This window comes from Balearica regulorum, chromosome 4, assembly GCF_011004875.1.
Source record: "Balearica regulorum gibbericeps isolate bBalReg1 chromosome 4, bBalReg1.pri, whole genome shotgun sequence".
In the NCBI taxonomy this organism is placed as follows: domain Eukaryota; kingdom Metazoa; phylum Chordata; class Aves; order Gruiformes; family Gruidae; genus Balearica; species Balearica regulorum.
Genome location: NC_046187.1, coordinates 906,358 through 926,919, shown reverse-complemented (window position 1 = coordinate 926,919; position 20,562 = coordinate 906,358). Strand labels below are relative to the sequence as shown.

The 20,562-nt window shown below is 41.5% G+C and overlaps 1 protein-coding gene across 3 annotated transcripts in view; it reads left to right on the top strand.

Annotated features, from left to right (window-relative positions):
* Positions 1-294: 294 nt before the first annotated feature.
* Positions 295-20,562, top strand: part of LOC104630115 (methylenetetrahydrofolate dehydrogenase (NADP+ dependent) 2 like) — a 44,593-nt gene continuing 24,325 nt past the window's right edge. For all 3 annotated transcript variants that reach the window (XM_075750811.1, XM_075750813.1, XM_075750812.1), the window contains exons 1-6: positions 295-480; positions 6,130-6,314; positions 7,642-7,764; positions 12,471-12,623; positions 13,375-13,482; positions 19,212-19,304. In XM_075750811.1, coding sequence (XP_075606926.1) covers positions 338-480; positions 6,130-6,314; positions 7,642-7,764; positions 12,471-12,623; positions 13,375-13,482; positions 19,212-19,304 — 805 coding nt within the window. In that variant the 5' untranslated portion in view covers positions 295-337. The remainder of the gene's footprint in view (positions 481-6,129; positions 6,315-7,641; positions 7,765-12,470; positions 12,624-13,374; positions 13,483-19,211; positions 19,305-20,562) is intronic.

Genomic DNA, 20,562 nt, shown 5'->3' with positions numbered 1-20,562 from the left:
GCCGCAAGCTGCCGAAGCACTGCAGGGTGGCAGGCGCTGGTGGTTGGATAGGAGCTGTGCCGCTCGCCCTCTCAGCACACAAACCCGCAGGGTTTGCCGGCCCCGGGGCCTGCCCACAGGTGTGCCTTCACTGGAGGCGCTGGCGCTGCCCGGTCAATGCAGCCGGGCGGTGCGCCCATCTCGCCCCTCAGGCCCGCTCTTCCTATCACGGCCACCGGCAGCTCCGCCCGGCCCTCAACGACGCGCTCCGCCCCGCCGCGGCCCCGGGCCCGCTACTTGCCCTGGCTCCTCCCCTCGTCGCTTGGTTGCGGCGGCGCTTCCGTCCGTCGGGACCGACATGGCGGCGGTGGCCGCCTTCTCCTCCTCATCCTCCTCCGTGCTGCGACCGGGCTTGGCGCCGCTGAGGAGATGGCGAGCCCTCTCGCGCCCGGCACCCCGGGCCGCCTACAGCACCAGCAGCTCTCCTCGCAGCGCCGCCAGGTACGCCGCACCGCTCGGGGCATCTTCATCCTCGTTCCCTCCTCTTTCTTCTCCTTCCTTCTCCTCCTCCTCCCGGTGCGGCGGGGAGCGTTCTGTGGAAAGGCGGGCCGCGCGCGCGCCGCCGCCGTTTAACGGTCGCGCTGGAAGCTCGCGAGCGCGCGGCGGGCAGAGCGGGCGCCAACCTCCTGAGGAGAGGAGAGGAGAGGAGAGGAGAGGGCAGAGCCCCAGGGCCCGGCTCCGCTCCCGGGGCCCCGTTTCCATCATCGGTCGCCTCCGGGGTGGCTCCCCTGGAGCCCGGCTGTGTTGGGGTTCTCGCCGGGGCTCCGCGGGGTCGGTGCCAGCGGGCAGAGGTACTCGGCGGCGGGGCGGGCCGCGGCGCGGACGTTGTGGGTCGAGCGAGGATTTAAACGGTGCACTGAAATGGGGGAGCCCTGGCGATGGATGGGCCTTCCTGTCTCCTCCCCGAGGGGAATCTGGCTATTAAACGTTTGGTTGTGTCTGGTACCTAAAAGAGACTCTCATTTGATTTGCACAGAATTAGTATATGTACAAATTTTTTGGCATCTATGATTATTTTTGCTGATGTATGCTGCCTGTATGAAGGGGCATGTGACGGTGACAGGCCATCCCATTGCATCCTGGTGTCCTCAGCAATTTTGTTCTTGACAAAATAAAAAATTTAAAAGAAAAAGAAACTAAACTCGTAATCATTTAAATAAATAAGTTGAACCCCACGGTCACAGTGTGTCTCACGTAGCACTGCAGCGAGCAGAGGTCTGCCGGTGTTTGCTGAAAGCCTGGATGCCAGGGCGAGCAGGACACGTTCTAACACACCGAGGGCCCGTCTCTTGATGTCGTTAATCCATGTGTTTCATTTAATGCGCTGGCTGGACTGAGCCTCTCATGTTGGTATTGCGGCACGGCAGCTACAAGCGCTTGTCTGGGTGTGGATTGGAGGGTTTCAACTCAGCTCTTGCTCGACAGCCTTTTCGTTTATACTGGAGTTGGCTTGAATACTGACCTGAAGGTTTGCTGAGTTTGGCGGGTCACAGGTAGCCTACAGTGAAAGCAAAACCCCTTTGCTTTGTGTTTTTAAATGTGAAAAGATTAGTAAGCTGTACTGTGACAGTTGAAATAAGGGTCTGATTTTCTAGATATTCTGTATATCCTGTGCAACAGAGCATTCAGTTCTGCTGGTTTTGGCACAAATAGCTGTATTCCTTGCACAGTGCATGACTGCTTCTGTTCTTTGCTGCTAGTAACTGTTCTGCCAGTTCTGCAAAAAGTAGGTGCTCCTGTTATAATGATTTTACAGAGGTTTTCGTGCGGTATGTATGAGACTAAGATCATGTTGTGATGCCCCATGTGCTTTGGGGCTTTTAGTGTATAGGTTGATCTAAAATAGCAGCTGACATCTTTGTTTTGGTCATGTCCTGCACGTCACTGGATGCACTAATAAGGAAGATTGAGTATATGAATTGTTCTGTTGTAAACTCACACAGGGTTCAGAATAAGAGCATCCATGAGCGGGTAGGATGACAGTGGGACAGGATGGCGTAGTAACACGTATTAAATATGTCATTACACCTGGTCAAGTTTGTAATGTACACACAATTTAAATTAATAATTAACTTATTAATTTCAATGTCTTGAATAGCTTGCTGCAGTGTAACCTTCCTGTACAGCTGATGCTTTACTTTTTCATGTAGTTCTTGTGTAATATTTCCATTGAAAGACTTTAACTAGTTAGCTAGTTTACCTTGTGGATGTGTGGCATGCTTTTAATAGCTTGGGGCTTGTGACAGCTGGGGCACTTGGTTTCTGAACCTTTATAAAAACTGTTAGTTGTATTCCAAAAAAGATTTGCGTTAGTGGCATAGTACCGATGTTGGTAAACTATGGGTGGCTGAACTCATGTGGCTCAGGATTGGTGTACGATCATCAGCTGTGAGCAGATGATGGGGGTGGAGGGGAAGCTTTCTGGCCTTCAACAAAGAGTAAAATTTAGCGTGTGGGGGGTGGAAAAAGCCACAAGATTTGCTGTTCTTTGCCGCCTTAGGAGAGAAGAGTGCATCTATAACTTGATGGGCTCTTTATCTGTAACTCTGTAAGGTACAAAGCTGACCCTTTACACACCATTTTCCCATTATTTGGTAATTTCAGTTGCTCTGTGGTTCATGGTCAGTCTCCAAAGCAAAGACTGAAAGGTTTATCTGAAGATTTCTTTTCCCTGTACTTTGTCTTTGTTGAGATTCTTCTTGAGACCTGAAGTTACTTTCATAAACATTTGCCATAAATGTACATGGTATTTACCATCTCCCTGCCAGCACCTTGAAGTTATGAATATGAAAAGTAGAGCTACTCTTTGAGACCTTTCTTAACTTCCTCCAAGTATCCATTCACCTGTCGGAATGCCAAGAGAGGGTAGCTCTTTTACAGCAGGGCCATTCCATAAGTCCTTGCGAAGGTATAGTTGTACTTGTTTCCTTCTGCATATGTGAAAATTTTGATCTTCTATATCTGGGCTGCCCCAGAGTATTAATTTTTGAGAGTAATCTTAACTTGAAACACTTTGGTTTTCAGGCAAGTTTTTGTCTTTTACAATTGACTTTTGCCAAGGCTTGTAGAACTTGTAGATTTTAAGGAAGAGGCAAACACTTAAAATTGTGTGCTTCAAGATTAGGAAAACTGATCCTTTGGCAATGCTTTTACAGTAAAAATAGCATAGAAATGCGATACACACGGATTGAAATTTTTTTTTGGCGCCAAAACATTGTTAAATCCTTGTAATCTAAAACATATATGGCATTGCTACACAGGTGAGCATTAATTATTTATTTGGCGTAATGAGTACATTGAAAGAAATGTCTTGTGCCAAAGGCATGTATAGCTAAAACATAAATAATGAAGATGAGAGACATCTATGAAAATGAGCATGTAGAGAGCAGGCCATACCGGAAAAGAATTAAACCACATCTGTTGGCTTAATTATTTTTCTTTATATGTATCTATCTATCTATCTATCTATTTATCTATCTCTCGAAGTTCAACAGTGCAGAACCTTGTGTTTGAGAAGTAGCTAAGGCTGGTGTAAAATTCAAAGAAACAAGGTATTTGCGGTTTTTGTGCGCTAAGTATGTTTCTAATGCTTTGCTTTCCTGACAAACAGTCAGATAGGTTGTTCTCAGTAGAGTGTGTTTTTCTTTTTAAATATTAAGCAATGTGATTTTTTTCTTTTTTTGAAGTTATAATGATACCGTGTTGTTGTCATTATAACTCATCTCAAGTCCTTGCTAAACTATGTCAGCTACAAAGGGTAGTCACTTTGAATTAATTTATTCAATTCAAAGCAGGGGTTACGATATCTGTGTGTGCGTGTGTGTATACATGTAAAACTCTTCATCTCAAAGAAGGAAGCAAAGGATGTTTGCAGAGGGGAAACTCTGTCTTACTCAGGCTTACTTTCTAGTAAGTAAGATCAAGTAATCCATCAACGGTCTTTGATTAGGAGCTGATGAACCAGGAGGGTGGCTTTTCTTGCAGTGCTGCTGCACAGTTGTGCTTGTTAGGAGAGGAGTGAACTTGTCCATTCGTAACTTTAACTTTGTGTCTGTCTTAGTAGTTCTGCTTCTGGGGAGTTGGTGTTATTTTACTGCGTTTTTACAGACAGAATAGTATTTACTTTCTTGTAGTAGTTTCAGATGATTGTGCCAAGAAACACTGTTAACTGTATGTATGTATCATGTTAAGATTCTTGGAGTTTCTTTGAGAAGATGAGAGGTTTGATTAGTGAAGGAGACACTGTAGATAAAAGCTGGAACTGAGGTGGAATATGTCCCATGGACATGTATGAGGTGAGGAGCACCTATGCTTGCTCACAGCGAGCAGACGGGCAGGAAGATGGAGAAGACTCTGGAGACCAGGAGAACAACCCAGGTAAGATAACGCTGACACTTGGAAGGTCTGAATGAAATAGTACTGAAGGAAGTGCTGTTCAGTCGAGGTGCACTTGATCTTTGAGCAGTTAGTTGGTGAGGTGAGCATGGGAAGTTGATAGAAGACATTAAGAGCTTTACCCAAGGGTAAGTCGTAATATTATTGTCACCAAAGTGTCATTTGAGGGTGAGGGTAGGGCTTGTAAGATTAAGTAAGAAATTCGACTTTCGTTCCATTCTGCGGTGTCTCTGGAGCATCATTAAGGTTTGGCTCATATGCCATTTGAAGTAAAGTTTATTTTAAAATACATTTTTGGGGTTTTCACGTTACTGCTTACAAGTTGTTCATTTATTAGAAGGGGTTGAGCAGCAGTAGTAATTAGAGACTTATATAATTCTATTAACTTCCAATCCAGAAAAAAATATTTTCAGGTAGACTGGATTTCTTCATCTGTCAGTCAGATATAGAGGTTAAGTTTGGATGATTTCTTTATATAAGACCATAGCTAGTCTGTGATTTTGGGTGGTCTTGTGATTGTCTTGTCCTCTGTGGTGCCGCCTCCACCGCTGCTCCCCCTCACCTTCCTTCTTCCGCACCTTTGTGCGCTTAGCTTCTTTGGTCGTGAAGATTTACTGAGAATGATTGAAACTCTGCAAATTGCTGAATTATGTAAAATGCAGCATAATCTTTTTGGCTGCTTCAAGTGATGGGTTTGAATCTTAGAGAATACCATATTTTAAACCAGATCAGCAATAAAGTTTCTTGCTCTATAGCTTTCTGTCTCTTCTTGCTTTCTACCCTCTAAGCACCACCACCACTAAGCAATAAAGTTAATATTGAAAGGCTGCTTATCCGATACAAAAGGAATTAATGTCGTAGCATCTGAAAGTTATGCGTGCTGGAGATGTCTTGTTTGTTACAGGTTGGTGTGTGTGGGGGGGGGGGTGTTCCACGTCCTTGGTTGTGGTCACGATCACAGCAATGGTAGAGGTAAAGAGGGGGGCTGAGGAGAAGCTCAAGGCACAAGACTTTTTCCGTTTTCTTCTGCTTTTCTACATGGGTTGGGTGATGGTTGTTGGCCCTGCACCCAGGGAGGATGTTCGTCTGCTGTAGTGCTGGGGGGGCGGGGAGCGCGCAGAGGGAGGTTACTGGAGGGAAGGGGAATTGAAAGGACAAAAGTGGGGCGGGTATGACAGAAGCTCCCGAGTTAGTCACCGCTGGCTTGTATCAGCTAAGTCCTAAGAAAATTTAGAAATAGTGTCATCTAGGTATGCACCAAACAATAGTGTGAATAATCCCATGTTAGATTTATTTTTTTTTAAGGAAATTTGGAAGGGAGGTGGGTTAAAAATTCCTTACACCAAAAAAACTTAAGGGCGTAAGAACGTTCTCATGTTCTGTTCCCAAAGGCAGGAGTTGATAGATGTGTTCAACCTGGCTGGCTACGTGTGCTGGGAAGGTGGGGTGTGGCGGTTGAGCTATTCTTCTGCATGCACTGATGGCACATTGCCGCTCTTCAAACAAGAGTGGGGAAACACTGCTTTCCCCAGGTGGATTTGTAGTGCGTTAGTTTGTTTCAAAGCATGTTTGAAATACTGGCAAATTAACTAATCAAAGCATTTGCAAGTATTTAATGTGGTAGATGGCACACTTGAAAATTTCATAAACAAGACACTTTTGACCTAAATATTTTCTATCTTTTTGTCTTTATAGTGATGAAGCAACCATTATCTCAGGAACAAAGCTTGCTAAACAAGTTTTGAAAGAAGTTCAAAGGGATGTAGAATCGTGGATATCCTTTGGAAACAAGAGACCTCATCTCACTGTCATATTAGTAGGAGACAATCCAGCTAGTCATATCTATGTCAGAAACAAGATAAAAGCAGCTGCAGCTGTAGGTATGTGTTATGTAATGTAAATGATCTTTTGGTAAGCACCAGATACTGTTACTTAAAAATAAAAAAAAGCAAGGGGGAAACCCCTTTGTATCTTAATTGAATTTTGAACTGTTTTCTTCCTCATCTTCTCTGATGAACCAAAAGAAAAGAAGTTGCATTGACATGTGATGAAGGTAGTTTTAATGGCACATGAATGACAGCCCTAAGTTCAATTCTGTATCTTAAAATGTTGTTAGGAAACAGTTTGCACCCTTATCGTAAGAAATTGGAAACTAAAGGAGAAGGCTGGGAAAGTTTTTTTGAGCGTTAAATGTCTTAACTGGCTTTGAGGAGCTTGGTGAATAAAGATAATCAGAGAGAAATTATGTCAGTTTGTAGTTGTTTTTGCAAGACACTATGATTGTTTTTGAATGTGAAGTAGTTGCTTAAGAGCTTGTCTCCTCAGTACTTGTTAGATTGTTCTTTTTATACATGGATTTTTCAGCCCACCTCCAACCGTGGTAGCAAACCCTATACCTCGGAGTTGATGGGAACAGTGATTAAGTAACCAGGTCTACAGGAAGATACTGCCAAGAGCCTTTTGCTTCATAATGTCAGTGATTTCTTCATAACATCAATCTTGCTGTGTATCTGCTGCATGTCACGGAACATCTGTCCAGTTGAATGCTCTAGGTCCACAGTAGGGCCAGGCAAGCCAATCCAAAACCAGGGCTTCACGGCTCTGAATATGAAGGGCAAGATTTCAGACATAATGAAATCAAACAGTAAAGCTAAGTGAGCGATTACCTGGGCTAAAGCCCAGTCACTACTACATCTCATCTCCAAATGAAAGAGTATCACAGTCTCAACAGGGAACTTGAGCATTGTTGCTGTCAGTGAAACTGCAATCTTGTGAAGTAACTTGAAAAATTTTCTTTTAATAATGAGTTTTGTCCCGCAGAAGCAGAAAAGATATCAGATAAAATGCCAGTAATGCTAATGTAGCTTTATCTGTTTGGTTTTAGATGTAACTTTTCTACAAATGTGCTCTTGAGAATTACATGCTTTATTTTCCAAATATTTCTAAACTGTTGTTTAATTTAGGTGCTACTATAGATTTGTTTGTTTGTTTGGGTTTTTTCCTTGTATGTTTCATTGTAAGATTGTACTTGACATCTAGAAATAGAGCATGAAAGACCAGGCAGCAAAAGTAGAATTCTTAGCAGGTCTTTCATGGTTATTTAAGACAGTTGTTAAAAATAGGGTGGATTTTTAGACAAAATACTAAGCTGTCCATAGATAAATTTCCTGATACTAATACGTGTCTTCTGTTTTTGGTTTTTATCAGGCATTTCTAGTGAGATCATACTGAGGCCTAAAGAAGTTTCTCAGGAAGAACTCTTGGATATGACGGTAAAACTCAACAAGGATTCAACTGTTAGTGGTTTATTAGTTCAGCTACCTCTCCCAGGTGGGTGACATCTTTTGTCCCACTCTTCATATACAGTCAACATAAGACGAAAGAGTCTGACAATTTTGGATTGCAAGTGTGTCTTAGTGACACGCATAATGAAGGATTAGGTGAGATGTTAATTTTTTTGTTGTATACTACCCTGCAGTTCATTTCAAACAAAAAAGCAAATGAAATGGTAAGAATCATTTCATATTGTCAATCTTGCCATTTTTTAAAGTTCAGTCAGAAGGCTATTTCAAGGAATTTCCCTCCATACTCACACTTTTTCCAGTCTCTTTCTCTTTTTTTTGTTTAGTTTTGTTTTTAACATACTGCCCTGTTTTGCCTTGATCTCCAAGACCTTTGCCATAAATTCATCCCCCGTATCGTGCCAAGTTACGCTATCTAGCAGATGGTGCTACGGCCTTTCTCACAGTGATTTCAGGTTTTGCCTTAAACATTTGTTTGTTTTCTATGCTGTCCCTAATGTTCCAGGTGAGCTTTGTGCTAAGGTTCTAAAAGCTTCTACTATATTCTTGGGTTTTATTTCCCTTCTCCTAGTTTGTAATAAAATCTCACTAAAATATCACTTGGCAACATGTTTTTTTGGCAGTGATAAAACTTGCAGTTTTCATCTAAATCTACCTAAGTCAAGTTAGATAAGCCGCTGTATGCTTCCTAACGGGGAGGCGCCTGGATGCGTAGAGCCGTTGTAATAAACGGCCTGGCATACTGCATTTGTCCTGTCTCTGTGTTCCCAAGTGTTGTCTTTTATCATAGGTTTGTACCGTGTGCTTTGAAGGGCAGGAGCTGTCTCGTTGGCATGTATAGGCATGATTTCTAGCACTAGCTGGGATTCTAGGGGTTACTGTTTATTAGTATCTCTCATAATGGTGAAGTTGCAGCTTTGTTGCTAGGTAAGCTCTTCATTTCCGCTCTTATTCCTAGTCTTGGTTTTTTCCTTTCAGATAGTTCTTGCTGCCTTTATTTAAGTTCATATCTATGCAACAGCAAAAATTGGGCCAGGTGCTGAGTGTTACAGAGGAAGAGATGCTTTATTAGATTTGTAATGAGCATCAGTGTTTGTGATGAGGAAGTTTTGTGCTTCGTATTAGATGAATTAGATGAAAAAGCCAGTTGAAATAAATTGGCCACAAGGTGGGAGTATAACACAAGTAAGGAGACAACAAATTGGACACCTAGTGAGGGGCTCTGGGAGCTGATGGAACGTGGTTGGTTTCCTTTGAACATACCTCTGTCCCACTAAGAACGGACTAGGGAAAACAGGTAATGTACTAAATTTTCATTTCAGTAGTGAGAACTTGTGCAAAAGATGGAGCACTGACAGCCTAGGGATGGAAGGCTTTGTCTGAAGCATGTAGCAAGGGAAACACTCATCCCCTGGACTCCCAATCCGCTGTTGTGCTCCACAGAAATAGGAGGTGTCATGCGTCACTTGACTTACTTGTGTGGATACTCGATAAAATTGTTAGGTACCGCTTGGAGAAATGCAGTTTTTTGAGGAAGATATCGGGTCATTATAGTCTGCTCTTGAGCCGTCTGCCTTCATCGATACATGGTTCAACAACAGACTTAAGTCTTGAAACTTAGTGAATTTAAACCTGTTCAACGTTTGAAAAAAGAAAAGAAACCCTGAAGATAATTCTAGTTGCATCAGTTGTAACCTCTGATGCTAGTACACTTAAATGGTTAAGCCATTTCACATTGGGATAAAAATAGAAGCAGAAAATATGTTTGTTCTCTTTCACTTTTGTGAGCTGGAGCAACTTAACTTTGAGCATTGTCATCTTTGCTTGAGGAAAACTTCCTTTCTGTGCACCTTTTGAGGGCGTTACTTGTGACGTGGTAATGGTTTTGTGGAGAGTTTCCTGTATCTTTTTTAAATAGCCTGGAAGATGGCTGTGAAATTTTAGATCTTTAGTTGAGATAGAATATGAATATCTCACAATTTGCTTAGTTGTAAACAGCAGAGAAGTATGAGACAAAAGAGTGCAAACATGATATCCCTCTGTTGTGGCAGACTGTGCCAGCGCAGTCTGTTTTGGTGGAACTGACTGTTGAGATCATAGCAGTGTCTCGCTATAGCTTCTCAAAATTATTTCCAGGGCGCTCATTGCTGCTGCTGCTCAACAGCTTCCTTCCTGCTCCACGTTTGTACTTCTTGATCGTTTTCGAATCCCTTTTTTGCTACGTTTTAATTTTTATCGGTGTTCCTTTTGAAAACCAGTCTTGATTCTTTTGTGTGTCAGCATTAGAGGTACACGTTGTTCATTGTGCGAATAAGAGTTTCTCTCTGTGCATGTCAAGGTAGCTAGGCAAGCGATGCCTGGTGTCGCCTCGCGAGTTCGATGAACAAGTGAAAGGGTGAGTGCAGAGAGGAACTTGGCTTGGTGAGTAGTGTGTATGACTGTCAGTAAGACTGAAAGGAACGTGCTTAGGAAATTGTTTTGTTCCTCTGGAAATAACTGAGGCTCTCTTCAGTCAACTAACCAGGAAAATAGATTTCTTGAGGCTAATGGAATTTTCTCATTAAGTAACATAGTAACTGTCTATATAGCTTGAATTGGGTTGTTTGGTTTGTTTGGAGATGGCCTGCCCAAGATAGTGTTTCAGAAGTGTCTCTGAGCAAGGGAAGGTGTCCGCATCCTCTCTTCTCAGGCCCGTGTCAGCCTACTTGTCCCCAGCTACGCAGCTGCATTTCTTCCGGTGCCATGTGCCCTCTTCTGAAATTGTGCAAATCAGTTTTGAGTGGGGGTGGAAAAAAAAATCCCTGTAAAGCATGATTTCTTTCCCTTTTTTGTGGAGGTACCTATTATTTGTCTCTTTTTGGGAAGCAGAAGACAGACAGCCATGAGGAGGCATTTGTCAGAGCAGCGTTCTGTCCTATCCTGGGCGCAAGGAGAAGCGTGCCTGCCAGGTTTTTGTTTGCTGAACAGCTAACTTGCCTAAGGTTAACGAGTCGTCTTTTGCGAAAACTGTTTATAGGTTACTCCAAATTTCTTTCTTCTTTGTGGTTTGTGGTTTGTTGGGTTTTTTTTTTTTTTAAAAATTCCCCAAGCTGACACAAAAACAAGGTTATGGTTGCCTTCAATCTGGACTAGGCTAGTTTGACTTGTAAGAGACTCTTTAATCGATGTACTTAACATCTTAATTTCCACAGGCTTTTCTGATTCGGATTCAGAAGTAAACTTCCTCCCATCGGACAATAGAGAATTAAATTGTAAATCATAGTAGTCTGGTTTAATTCGAGGGTTTTTTTCTATTGGAAATCTTTTAACAAGAGATTATCACGTTTAAAGTTCTATAACATGGATGATATCTTTTAATTAGCTAGCTCGTTTTAAAGCAAAATCACAGAATACCTACATAAAGCTAGTTGACTACTGAATTCAAACATCCTATATACGTCTATAAAATAATTTTACCGGGAACTTACGAATCTTGTAATGAACACTCATTTCCTTTGATTTGGCTTTTTTAAACATCCTGTTACGCTTCCTGAATTGGACTTTGGGATACGTCGCCTCACAATCATAGAATCGTTTTGATGGGCAAAGACCTTTAAGACCATCAAGCCCAACTGTTAAATAGCAGAGTTGTGTTAGGGATCTAGCCTCGAATGGGTGAGGTTTTGTTGTATGAAAGATAGAAAAAATAATCCTTCTGAGATGGAAGTAAAGCTGGAAGTATAATCCTGGAAGGAGTTTGGGACTTTATTAAGCAATGAAGCGATAGACTAAAATGTCCTTGCTCGTTGCAGGGGGGTTGGACTAGATGCCCTGTAAAGGTCCCTTCGGACCCAAACTATTCTTTGATTGTGAACTTGTGACTGAGGTACCCCTGGGTAAATGCATTTATTAAACAAAGTTTGCTTTCTGGGTCAGTATGGGAACATTTTGTAGAGCTGTTCCCCTGGAGTGTCTTTACGTTTGCAAGCTTTATACTTGGGTTTGTAGTTTTGCAGAGGTGAGACTGGCTAACGCGTATTTTTTCTCATAATCGGTGCCAATGTTTATGCGGTATAAGCATTAAATAGTTGCAGACCCATCCAGTGTCAATATGCGTATGACAGATGCTCTGTGCAAATAGATATGAGTCATAAATTATGTGTAGGTATCGTAGTTTAAGCCTTACTTAGCGTTTCAAGCTCATCAGTATCAAACAATGTGATGTGTTCTCACAGTTTTCCAGTGAAGGAGGATATGTTTCGGTCCTGCTGATTAGCAAATCGCTAAAACCAGTTGTTTTGTTGTAAAATGGAAAATGAAAGCTAGGCCTGCAAAGCTATTTCAGCTTAGGGTTTCTGTACATTTTTTTAAAACTGAGGTCGTGTATCCTTTGTGATCTTAGAGACGGGTAACGTGCACATTAACCGTAGAATGCAGAAGTCACTCTCAAATGTCTTGCTTAAACATTTATTTTTATAGTTACTAGGTGGTCATTCTCAGCTGACTGTCGGCCTCTCCTATTTTGATTGAATCTGTTGTATTAGCAGTGTCACAAACTGAATCATTTAATTGTCAGTAGATGACTTGAAAAGCTGAAGTTGTAACTGCTGCCTTTAGAGGGGGAGTGTAGTTGATTCATAATGAATAATAACCCTAGCTAGACCCAACTTGTGTGTTTCTCTGTAATAAATCAGATAGTATTGATGAGACCTGACAAGTGCAAGAACTGTAACGTGAAAGCAATGTTTTTCCTAGATCACATAGATGAACGAACAGTTTGTAACGCTATCGCACCTGAAAAGGATGTGGATGGATTTCATATTATGAATATCGGACGTCTGTGTCTTGATCAACCTTCTATAATACCTGCCACTGCTGCTGCCGTGTGGGAAATCATAAAACGAACAGGTAAGAAACTGAACTGTATTGAAACTCTCTTTATCTCGGAAGATGAAGGAACGATCAAGTCAGGTGTGAGTTAAAAGGTGTAGGTTATCTAAATGTATTGGGCTGATTGAAGAACAAACATTTAGAGGATTAATCTAAGTAATAAGGAGGTGCCAAATAGATGAGATCTTTTGCCAGTAGCATAATTATTAATTAACTGTAGACAGTAGTCTGCATAGAATACTTGGTGAAACACTTTGGTAACTTATTTTCTGCCTTTTATCATGTTGCAAGGACCTTTCTGTGATACTGCTGACCTCCTGATTATTTATCAAATAGAAGATTTGAATGCGTAGGTTCTTGTGGGGCATGAGGAAGAAAGAAGGACAAAAATGGGATCATTTAATTCAGTACTAGAAGGGGAAAAGAATGCATATGTATTCAATAGTTTTCATTTTATAAATATAATGTACATGTTCTTATTGGTAGACATAAGAGCTTCCATTTCTCAGAGAAGAGAAATTCAGTCCCTCCGAAGGGTGATTCAGATAACTGGAACGAGTTGCTAGTTTGGTTTCTCTAAGGTGAAAATTGGAAGTTGTTTTGTGGATTCATCCCTCAAGTTCAGCCTTGTGGATTTTCAAGTCATGTTGTTGTCAGCATTCCACAACAGTGAATTATATCTTGGGGGTTGAGAATAAGGGTTTAGGTATATGAAAATAGCAGAATACAATTTTTTTTTTCCCCTTTTTGTTCCCCCACCCCCCATAAGGAATACAAACATTTGGAAAAAATGTTGTTGTAGCTGGAAGATCTAAGAATGTTGGAATGCCAATTTCAATGCTTTTACATACTGATGGAGAGCATGAAAGGCCTGGAGGTAAGTTCATCAGTGTTGTTTGAATGTTTCCATTTGTGCAGTGGTTAAAATAAAGCTGACCAGAGGATTCGGATAAAAAGAGAAAGCTTTTGTCTCTTGTACAGTATTTGCAACCAGAGCAAGGAAATAGATTTGCTGATACATTTCCTGACGTATTTGCAGGAGAGCGGATTCCGGACCCGACTTTTTCTGGTGTTAGGTCATCATTTTGTCCTCCATTGGAAACAGCTACTGTTTGAACCTGCTTAGCGCTGAAGGCCGAGGATGACGCCTGACGGTGTGGCCTTAAAGAGCTACAGAGGTTCATAGGGTGTTTATACAAAGTAATATAGCTATATGCCTTATCCTCGTGCTTACGTAGTAGTAATTTGAAGTTTTTCATACACGCGCGCGCACGCGTACGTATATACGTACACGCATATACAGATATGCACATATGCATATATAAAAATACACATGACACGATTCCTGCGTTGTGCTACGTTAGTGAGATGGTGATAATGAAAAGATCCAAATGACCACCAAAGTAACTTTTCAGCGTGAGCTCTGTGATATTACATGTTGGCCTGGGGGATTTTTCTGCAGTGCAGTTTATATCCCCCTGGAAATTGGGGGTTGTAATGGAGATAATTTTAATTAATTCTAATTACAGAAGCATGCATGTGCTGCTGGAATTGTGCCGTAGAAAGAAAAACAAATATAATTTAAATAGAATACTGGCCTTTTGCAACTTCATTTTGATGTTAGAAACTGCCAAGGTGGTGTGCGCAAATGAGGTAAACATGAATGTTTAATCCCAGGCACATTTAATAGGAGTGGCGTGAAATCTGTTATTAATATAATAAAACACTAAAAGCTTCTTACTAATCATAGAGTTGGTTTTTGCATTCAGCCTCTGTGGGAAAGTTGCTATTTGAAACTTCTCTCAGCGTTTGAATTGTAATTACCATCAGCACATAGTTCAGGTCTCATCCCCATTCCCATGAAAATGAGTAGCATTTTTGCCATTTGCTTCAAATCCTGGGTTTTATATGTCACTGGCCGTGCAGTTTGGTGTTTGAAATAGGCTTTATACAACACAGAGTTGTGTTGCAAACTGCTTGCGTGTTTCTCGGTTGGAGAGGAGGAGGCTTAGTGACCTGTGATTGTTCAGCAACTTGTTACAAAACCCATAGTAGTTGGAGGGATGCTTTTTAGCTGTACGTACGGTTTTGTAGCTTTCAGCTTGTGAATTAGTTGGATCCGTGACTGTTTTGTTTACTTGTATCCTGGGTTTGTAGTTCTTAGGTGACTGCCTGCTAGTCTGACTTGTTTTGGGGGGGTTGTCCATGAGTTTGGCCTGTGAATGAACTTGGTTGTACTTCACGGTCATCTGCCTACGTTCTGATTCCTGACATGTTACGCATGACTTCACTGGCAGCCCTATTTACTGGCGTTGTCATTGATGCTATGTATGTCAAGGATTCTATGTAGGGACAGAAGAATATTCGGATATTCCCCTACTGACAGTGACAGTGGAATTTAGATGTAGAAAGAGTTAAGTCATTGAAGTTATCTTTGCTTATTCTGAAGAAATGGATTTATTTTTAAGGTAGTATTTCTTGTTTTCCAACCTGCCGAGTGGTAGTATACACTAGAGTGGTAGTATATAGTTTAAAGCAGCTAGCCGCAAGAAAACAAAGGAACGTTTGTACTTCTTTGACAATAAATTAGCATTAAGTATGTATTTTTTGTGTACATGGTGATAAATACTTTTGTAGTTGGGGTAGTTTAGTGTAGTTTTCATTCCCGACTCACAGCTCAGGCTGTCCTTGAAGATCTGGTTGGTCTTTGGCGGTTAGCTTTCTTCTCTGCTTCTGCTCTATGCAACGAGAGGCTAGCCCGGACGACGTGTGGAAGGGAAGGCAGGCTTGACGGCCGTTTCTGCTCTACCTCAAGGGCTGTCAGAATTTCTGGATGTATCGTGACAGAGAAGAGACTGAAGGTAGTTGAGACAAAACAGAGATAAACAGTGAAAGAGAAGGCATAAAGCTGAAGTATAATGACATCGAGGAGGTGGAGCTAAAGGAAAGATTGGAAATGTGAACGTAATAAAAAAAATAGCATTGACGGAATAATCTTGTCCGCCCGTTTCCTTAGTGAATAATGCCAGGGCAAAATTTGTGCATTATGGTCACAGATACCTGTCGGCATACAAGATGAGGTAGCTTTAGCAAGTGTGTTAAGCTTGGAGCTGAAGTGTGTTTTGGAGTTGAAAATTACGTGTTGGAGTTGCTAATTTTTACCAAAGGCGGGCTTTCTTCTTAAGCACGTGCTTAGAAAAATTTTAACCTGTTAGTAGAAATGAAGTGGAAGGTGGGCGCTTTTTTGGGGGTTTGGGGATTTTTTTCTTTTTTTTTTCTTTTTTTCTTTTTTTTTAATACAGGGGATTGGGGACCAGAAAAGACTTACAGTTAAGTGCTGAAACAGACTTTTTTTCTCAGGTTATCAGCTGGGATAGAGTTTTATCAGCAATTGGGCTCACTTGGTTAGATACATTTTATTAAGAAGAAATGCAAGGTCTGTTTGTGATACTACTTTTTTTGTTTGGTTTTGTTGTAGGTTTCAGTTGTGGGTTTTTTTACAGATGATGAACAAAACTGAAAAGCTGGGGTCTGTTTTCACCTGTGATGTTTTGTATGTAGAAATGGTCGTGTCCTGCAGGTGGCAATATCTGATCAGATGGGAAAACTATCTGAACCCTTACAAAACAAATTGTGTTTTGTGTAGGCAGGTCAAGAGACTGTCTCTATTTTATAAGCTAGTGAATTGACTGAGCAGTATCATGTGGAATCTTAATTGCTAAATATATTCCTCTTCTTTCAGCAGAAGTAGCAGTGTAAAAATTGTTGTTTATTTTCTGTTTTGGCATGATCCCAAATAAATGGAAAACCTACCCTTTCTGAGGTGTCTGTAAGCTTCTGGACTGCTATTTTGAGGGTAGGGGCTTTTTTTTTTTTTTTTTTTCTTCCTTTCCTTTTTGGTAGCGGGAGCGATTACTTGGTTTCAGGAGCTGACTACAGACAAGTTCGTCACTAAAATCTTGCTGGGAAAATAGCACTGATTTTATTTCTCAGAAGGTGTGAATATTTGTAACTTTAGATTTTATCTGTCGTTTTTTCTTAGCCGCTCTGCTGAGTACAAGATAAGAGATGGAAAGAATCTCATTACATATACGTATATATTTTTGGAAGTAAGGATTGGGATTTTGGGCAAGACATCCATCATCTGCTTAAAATAGGCATCAGAAGATTCGTCTATTTTATTCAAGCCGTTCTTTCCAGAATCCATTGATAAGGCTGTTTGCCTTTCGTACGTGATGGACGGCACTTCAGAGAATCCCTGAGTTTCAGTGTGATCGACAGAGCATTAGCCCAGAAAAGGAGAGTGTGTCACATGGAAGAATAGTCATGGTTCTTCTGCAGGGGACAAAGTGATGTGTTATTAGTATGTTTGGAGAATGAGGCCTCCGAAGAAGGACAACTTGGACCCTCTATACAGCCTGGATGCAGCTCACTCAGAAGAGTATGTGTGTGGCCTACATAAAAACGAATCGGCAGCTGGAGACATGCTGCTTTATTTTAGCAAAATGAGGGGTATTAAGGAGTAATAGTTCAGTTCTGTTCCAGTTGTTTTGTCTGTGATAGTTTTTATTTCATGATCCCAAAGGTATTCAGGGAAGAAATCTTGACATGCAGGCTTTGTGTACCGCCTGGGATGTTGCTATCATAGGAAGGGTTATTGCAGAGATTTTTTTTAAGATGATTAGCCGTCTAAGCTCTCGATGGACTTTGATTCATGGGAAGTTATAGAATGTCGGTGAGAGATTTATAATTTCTGGCAATTCCCCTTATTTCATGGAATTGCTTATGCATGTGTACTTTTCTGTTCTCATTATCTGAAAATATCTTGATATACTTCTCTTTGAGGAGACGATATAACTATAGAGACTGAAGGAGAGGAGGAATCAAAGATGAGGGGAAAGAGCAGAGAAGTCCGAGCACAGACAGGTTGAAGATGAGATGCGTGAGGAAGCGAGTTAATGAGATGAGAGGCACAGATTAGATCAGTCAGACACATTCCAGAGGAAGCAGATGTGGTGGTAACGTCTGAAATGGCAAAAACTGTTATTGAATGGTTAATAATGTGGCTTAGGAGTCTATGATGAGCAGAAGGTGGAGATGGGGGATGTAACACCTGAACGCTTTGCGGTAGAAGTAGTTGACAGGGAGAGTGTTGGGAGGCCTCTGATTGATAGTTATCTTTGTTGTTTTCTGTGGCAGTCCTTGAGGGATTGCCACCCATGCTGTTGGATGCAGGAGAGACTGCGGTCCCTATCCCCGTGACAATTTTTGTGTGCGGTGGTGTCTCCTCAGTATCTCCATCAAACAGCACGAGGTTTTTCATGTCTTACAAGGAGGGTTTATTGTACCTTCTTGCCAAAAAACGTGGGTATGTGCAAGAGCGGGCCCCATATCTTATGAGTTTGCCCAAAAGGATATGTGCTTCTATTTGACATAAATTGAAACGCTTCCTGCTCTGGTGTGAAGTAAGGGTTCAGCTGTTTTTGTTTTATTGGGACGCACAAGAGTTTGTAGGACATCTGCAAAAATCCAGTCTTTTCCATTCCTGTTGTGGCACTCGAGCTACATAAAATAATGACTTGAAATGCTGTAATTGTGTGGAAAAAAAATATACGCACTGGATGTATTGATTCCTTAAGTGATTGTGGTGATAAACCGCCTTGGACCCATCCCATTGGGATTTTGTAAATACTGATGCTTCTGTTGATTGGGTTCAAGAATGCCTCTCCGTGATGAAATCTAGTAGCGTTGCAGTCGAGAGAGGGATTTTGTTGTCTGACCCTTGCGTGCAGTTACTGGTCTGCAGGATTTCTGAGCAAAGACCCTTGGCCCGGGAGCGTCCTAGCTACTGGAGTCATTCCCCATGCAGTCAGAGCTTACAAAGAGAAGAGCCTCAGTTGTCATCTCCTGTTGCTGTCCAGATAATCAGCCGTGTTAATTCTAGAGAGAGGGAATATCAGTAATACGCAGTGCCACTTCACTGAACTTGAATTACCGTTTATATTCCTTGAGCACTCAAAATCTGTCAAAAACACGGGGCAAAGACTAAACGTTGACTCGAGGGAAAGGCTGTTGTGAAGTTAGGTCACGGGTACAGGGAAGACTGCGGTCTTCCTTCCTGTCTATACAACAGAAAGTCATGGGAAGCATCTAGGGAGCTTCAGGACAGGTCTGGTTGAGGACAGAGATCCGAACGTGGTGATCTTGTACTTGAAGCTTCGGTTCGTGACAGACAGCTGAGTCTTATCACACACTATACAAATTGTGCTTAATAAGGTAGACGCCAAATTCGGTGCTGGGTGTGCTCTGTGTAATTCCACTAAACGTAATGAAACTGATGAAGGACTAAGTCAGTCCACAATGTATTAATGAATTCATCCTGTGAGAATTTTTTAAGAATAAATGTTTTTTTCAGAAGTGTGAACAGCAAGTGATGTGAGATTTGTGCCTATGCTGAAAAAAATGCATGCTGGCTGCACCGCAACACAAATCTCATGATCATCTGTACTGTTGTTAATGTACCAAACCAAGTCATTTGCGCCTGAAAGTAAATGCTGTACGGGCATTGTATGTGTGACAATTAATTGATCATCTCTTATGTTTCAGGTGATGCTACAGTGACCATTACTCACAGATACACACCAAAAGAGCAGCTCAAGGTCCATACGCAACTCGCTGACATTGTGATAGTAGCTGCAGGTAATACTAGTTGTTGCTAATGCTCCAATCGCAGCGTTTAAAACCTAAAAAGTAGACTTTGGTGTCTGTGTTGGTGATGCTACTAGCTGTTTCACGTTTCAGCAAGTAATTGGTGCTCGTGCTTGCTGGGGGTGTTGCAGTAAGTAGGATTTCTTGTCATAAGAAGGGCAAGTGATTTGGCTCTTTGTTCTCGCCCTTCACGTTTGCAGACTCATAAACTGTTTCTCGTCACATGTGACACCTTTCCCTTAGGGAGACTTTGGAGTGAACTCAAGATTGGGAACCAGTCAGTGCATAGTTTATACAGGTATAATTATGTAAATTAAAACATTCTCTGTGCAGTGCAAAAATCATGAGTCATTTAAATTCTGACAGGAGGGTTTCTTTAAATCAGCTGGAGGCTGCATTCATGAAACAATGGTATTATTCCCTTGCTGCTAGAATTAAGGGCAGCCTTGGCAAATGAACTGGTAGTTTTGGTAACATAGGTAACTAATGGAGGAATTTTTACTTTATTTTTTTCTTTTACAATTATCATGTAAAGAGGAGGAGAATGGTAATTGCCTAGAGGAAGGGGTCTGAAAGATCAGCATCTATATTGTTAAGGCAACGCAGAGTGAAATACTTGCAGTTCGACTAGTCTAGAACAAAGAAACAAGCAGAACTCGGCTTCTGAGCAACCTCTCTTTTCTGTTTACGGGCAAATGGAAATATAAATGAATTTAAAAAAACAGAACCAAACAACGCAACTTACTAAAAGCCTCCGTAAAATTCTGCGTCCCCTCGCAGATCAGGATATCCTCCTTCTCTTGTACTGTTTTGGAGGACTACAAGAGGATTGTGGCTTTGCTCTTTTCTCCTCCTTTCCTCCCTCTTCTTCATCCTCAAGACTCAAGTCTTGCTTGGTTATTTACAAGATGAAAATTAGATGAAGACAGAAGACCTGTCTAAAGCTCATCACTTCCTGTTGAAGTGAGATGTCCTTTGCTTCAGGGCTTAACTGCACTATCTCTTTCTCATGCCGGGTCAGGCACGAGAAGCAGCTCAGTTGTCCCACACGTGATGACTCAGCTGCGGGCCTGACCAGAATTCACGCGCTGTGAATGAAAGATAAGGTGTGTGCTAACTGCAAATAAACAAAAACTTTTCATCCAAATTCCCCGCTTGTTCCAATTTAATCATCGCTTCTGATTTTTATGCTGAACATAGTTTGTCTTCAGTTATGCTTGTAGTTAAAATGGTTTGGTAGCAATTTAGC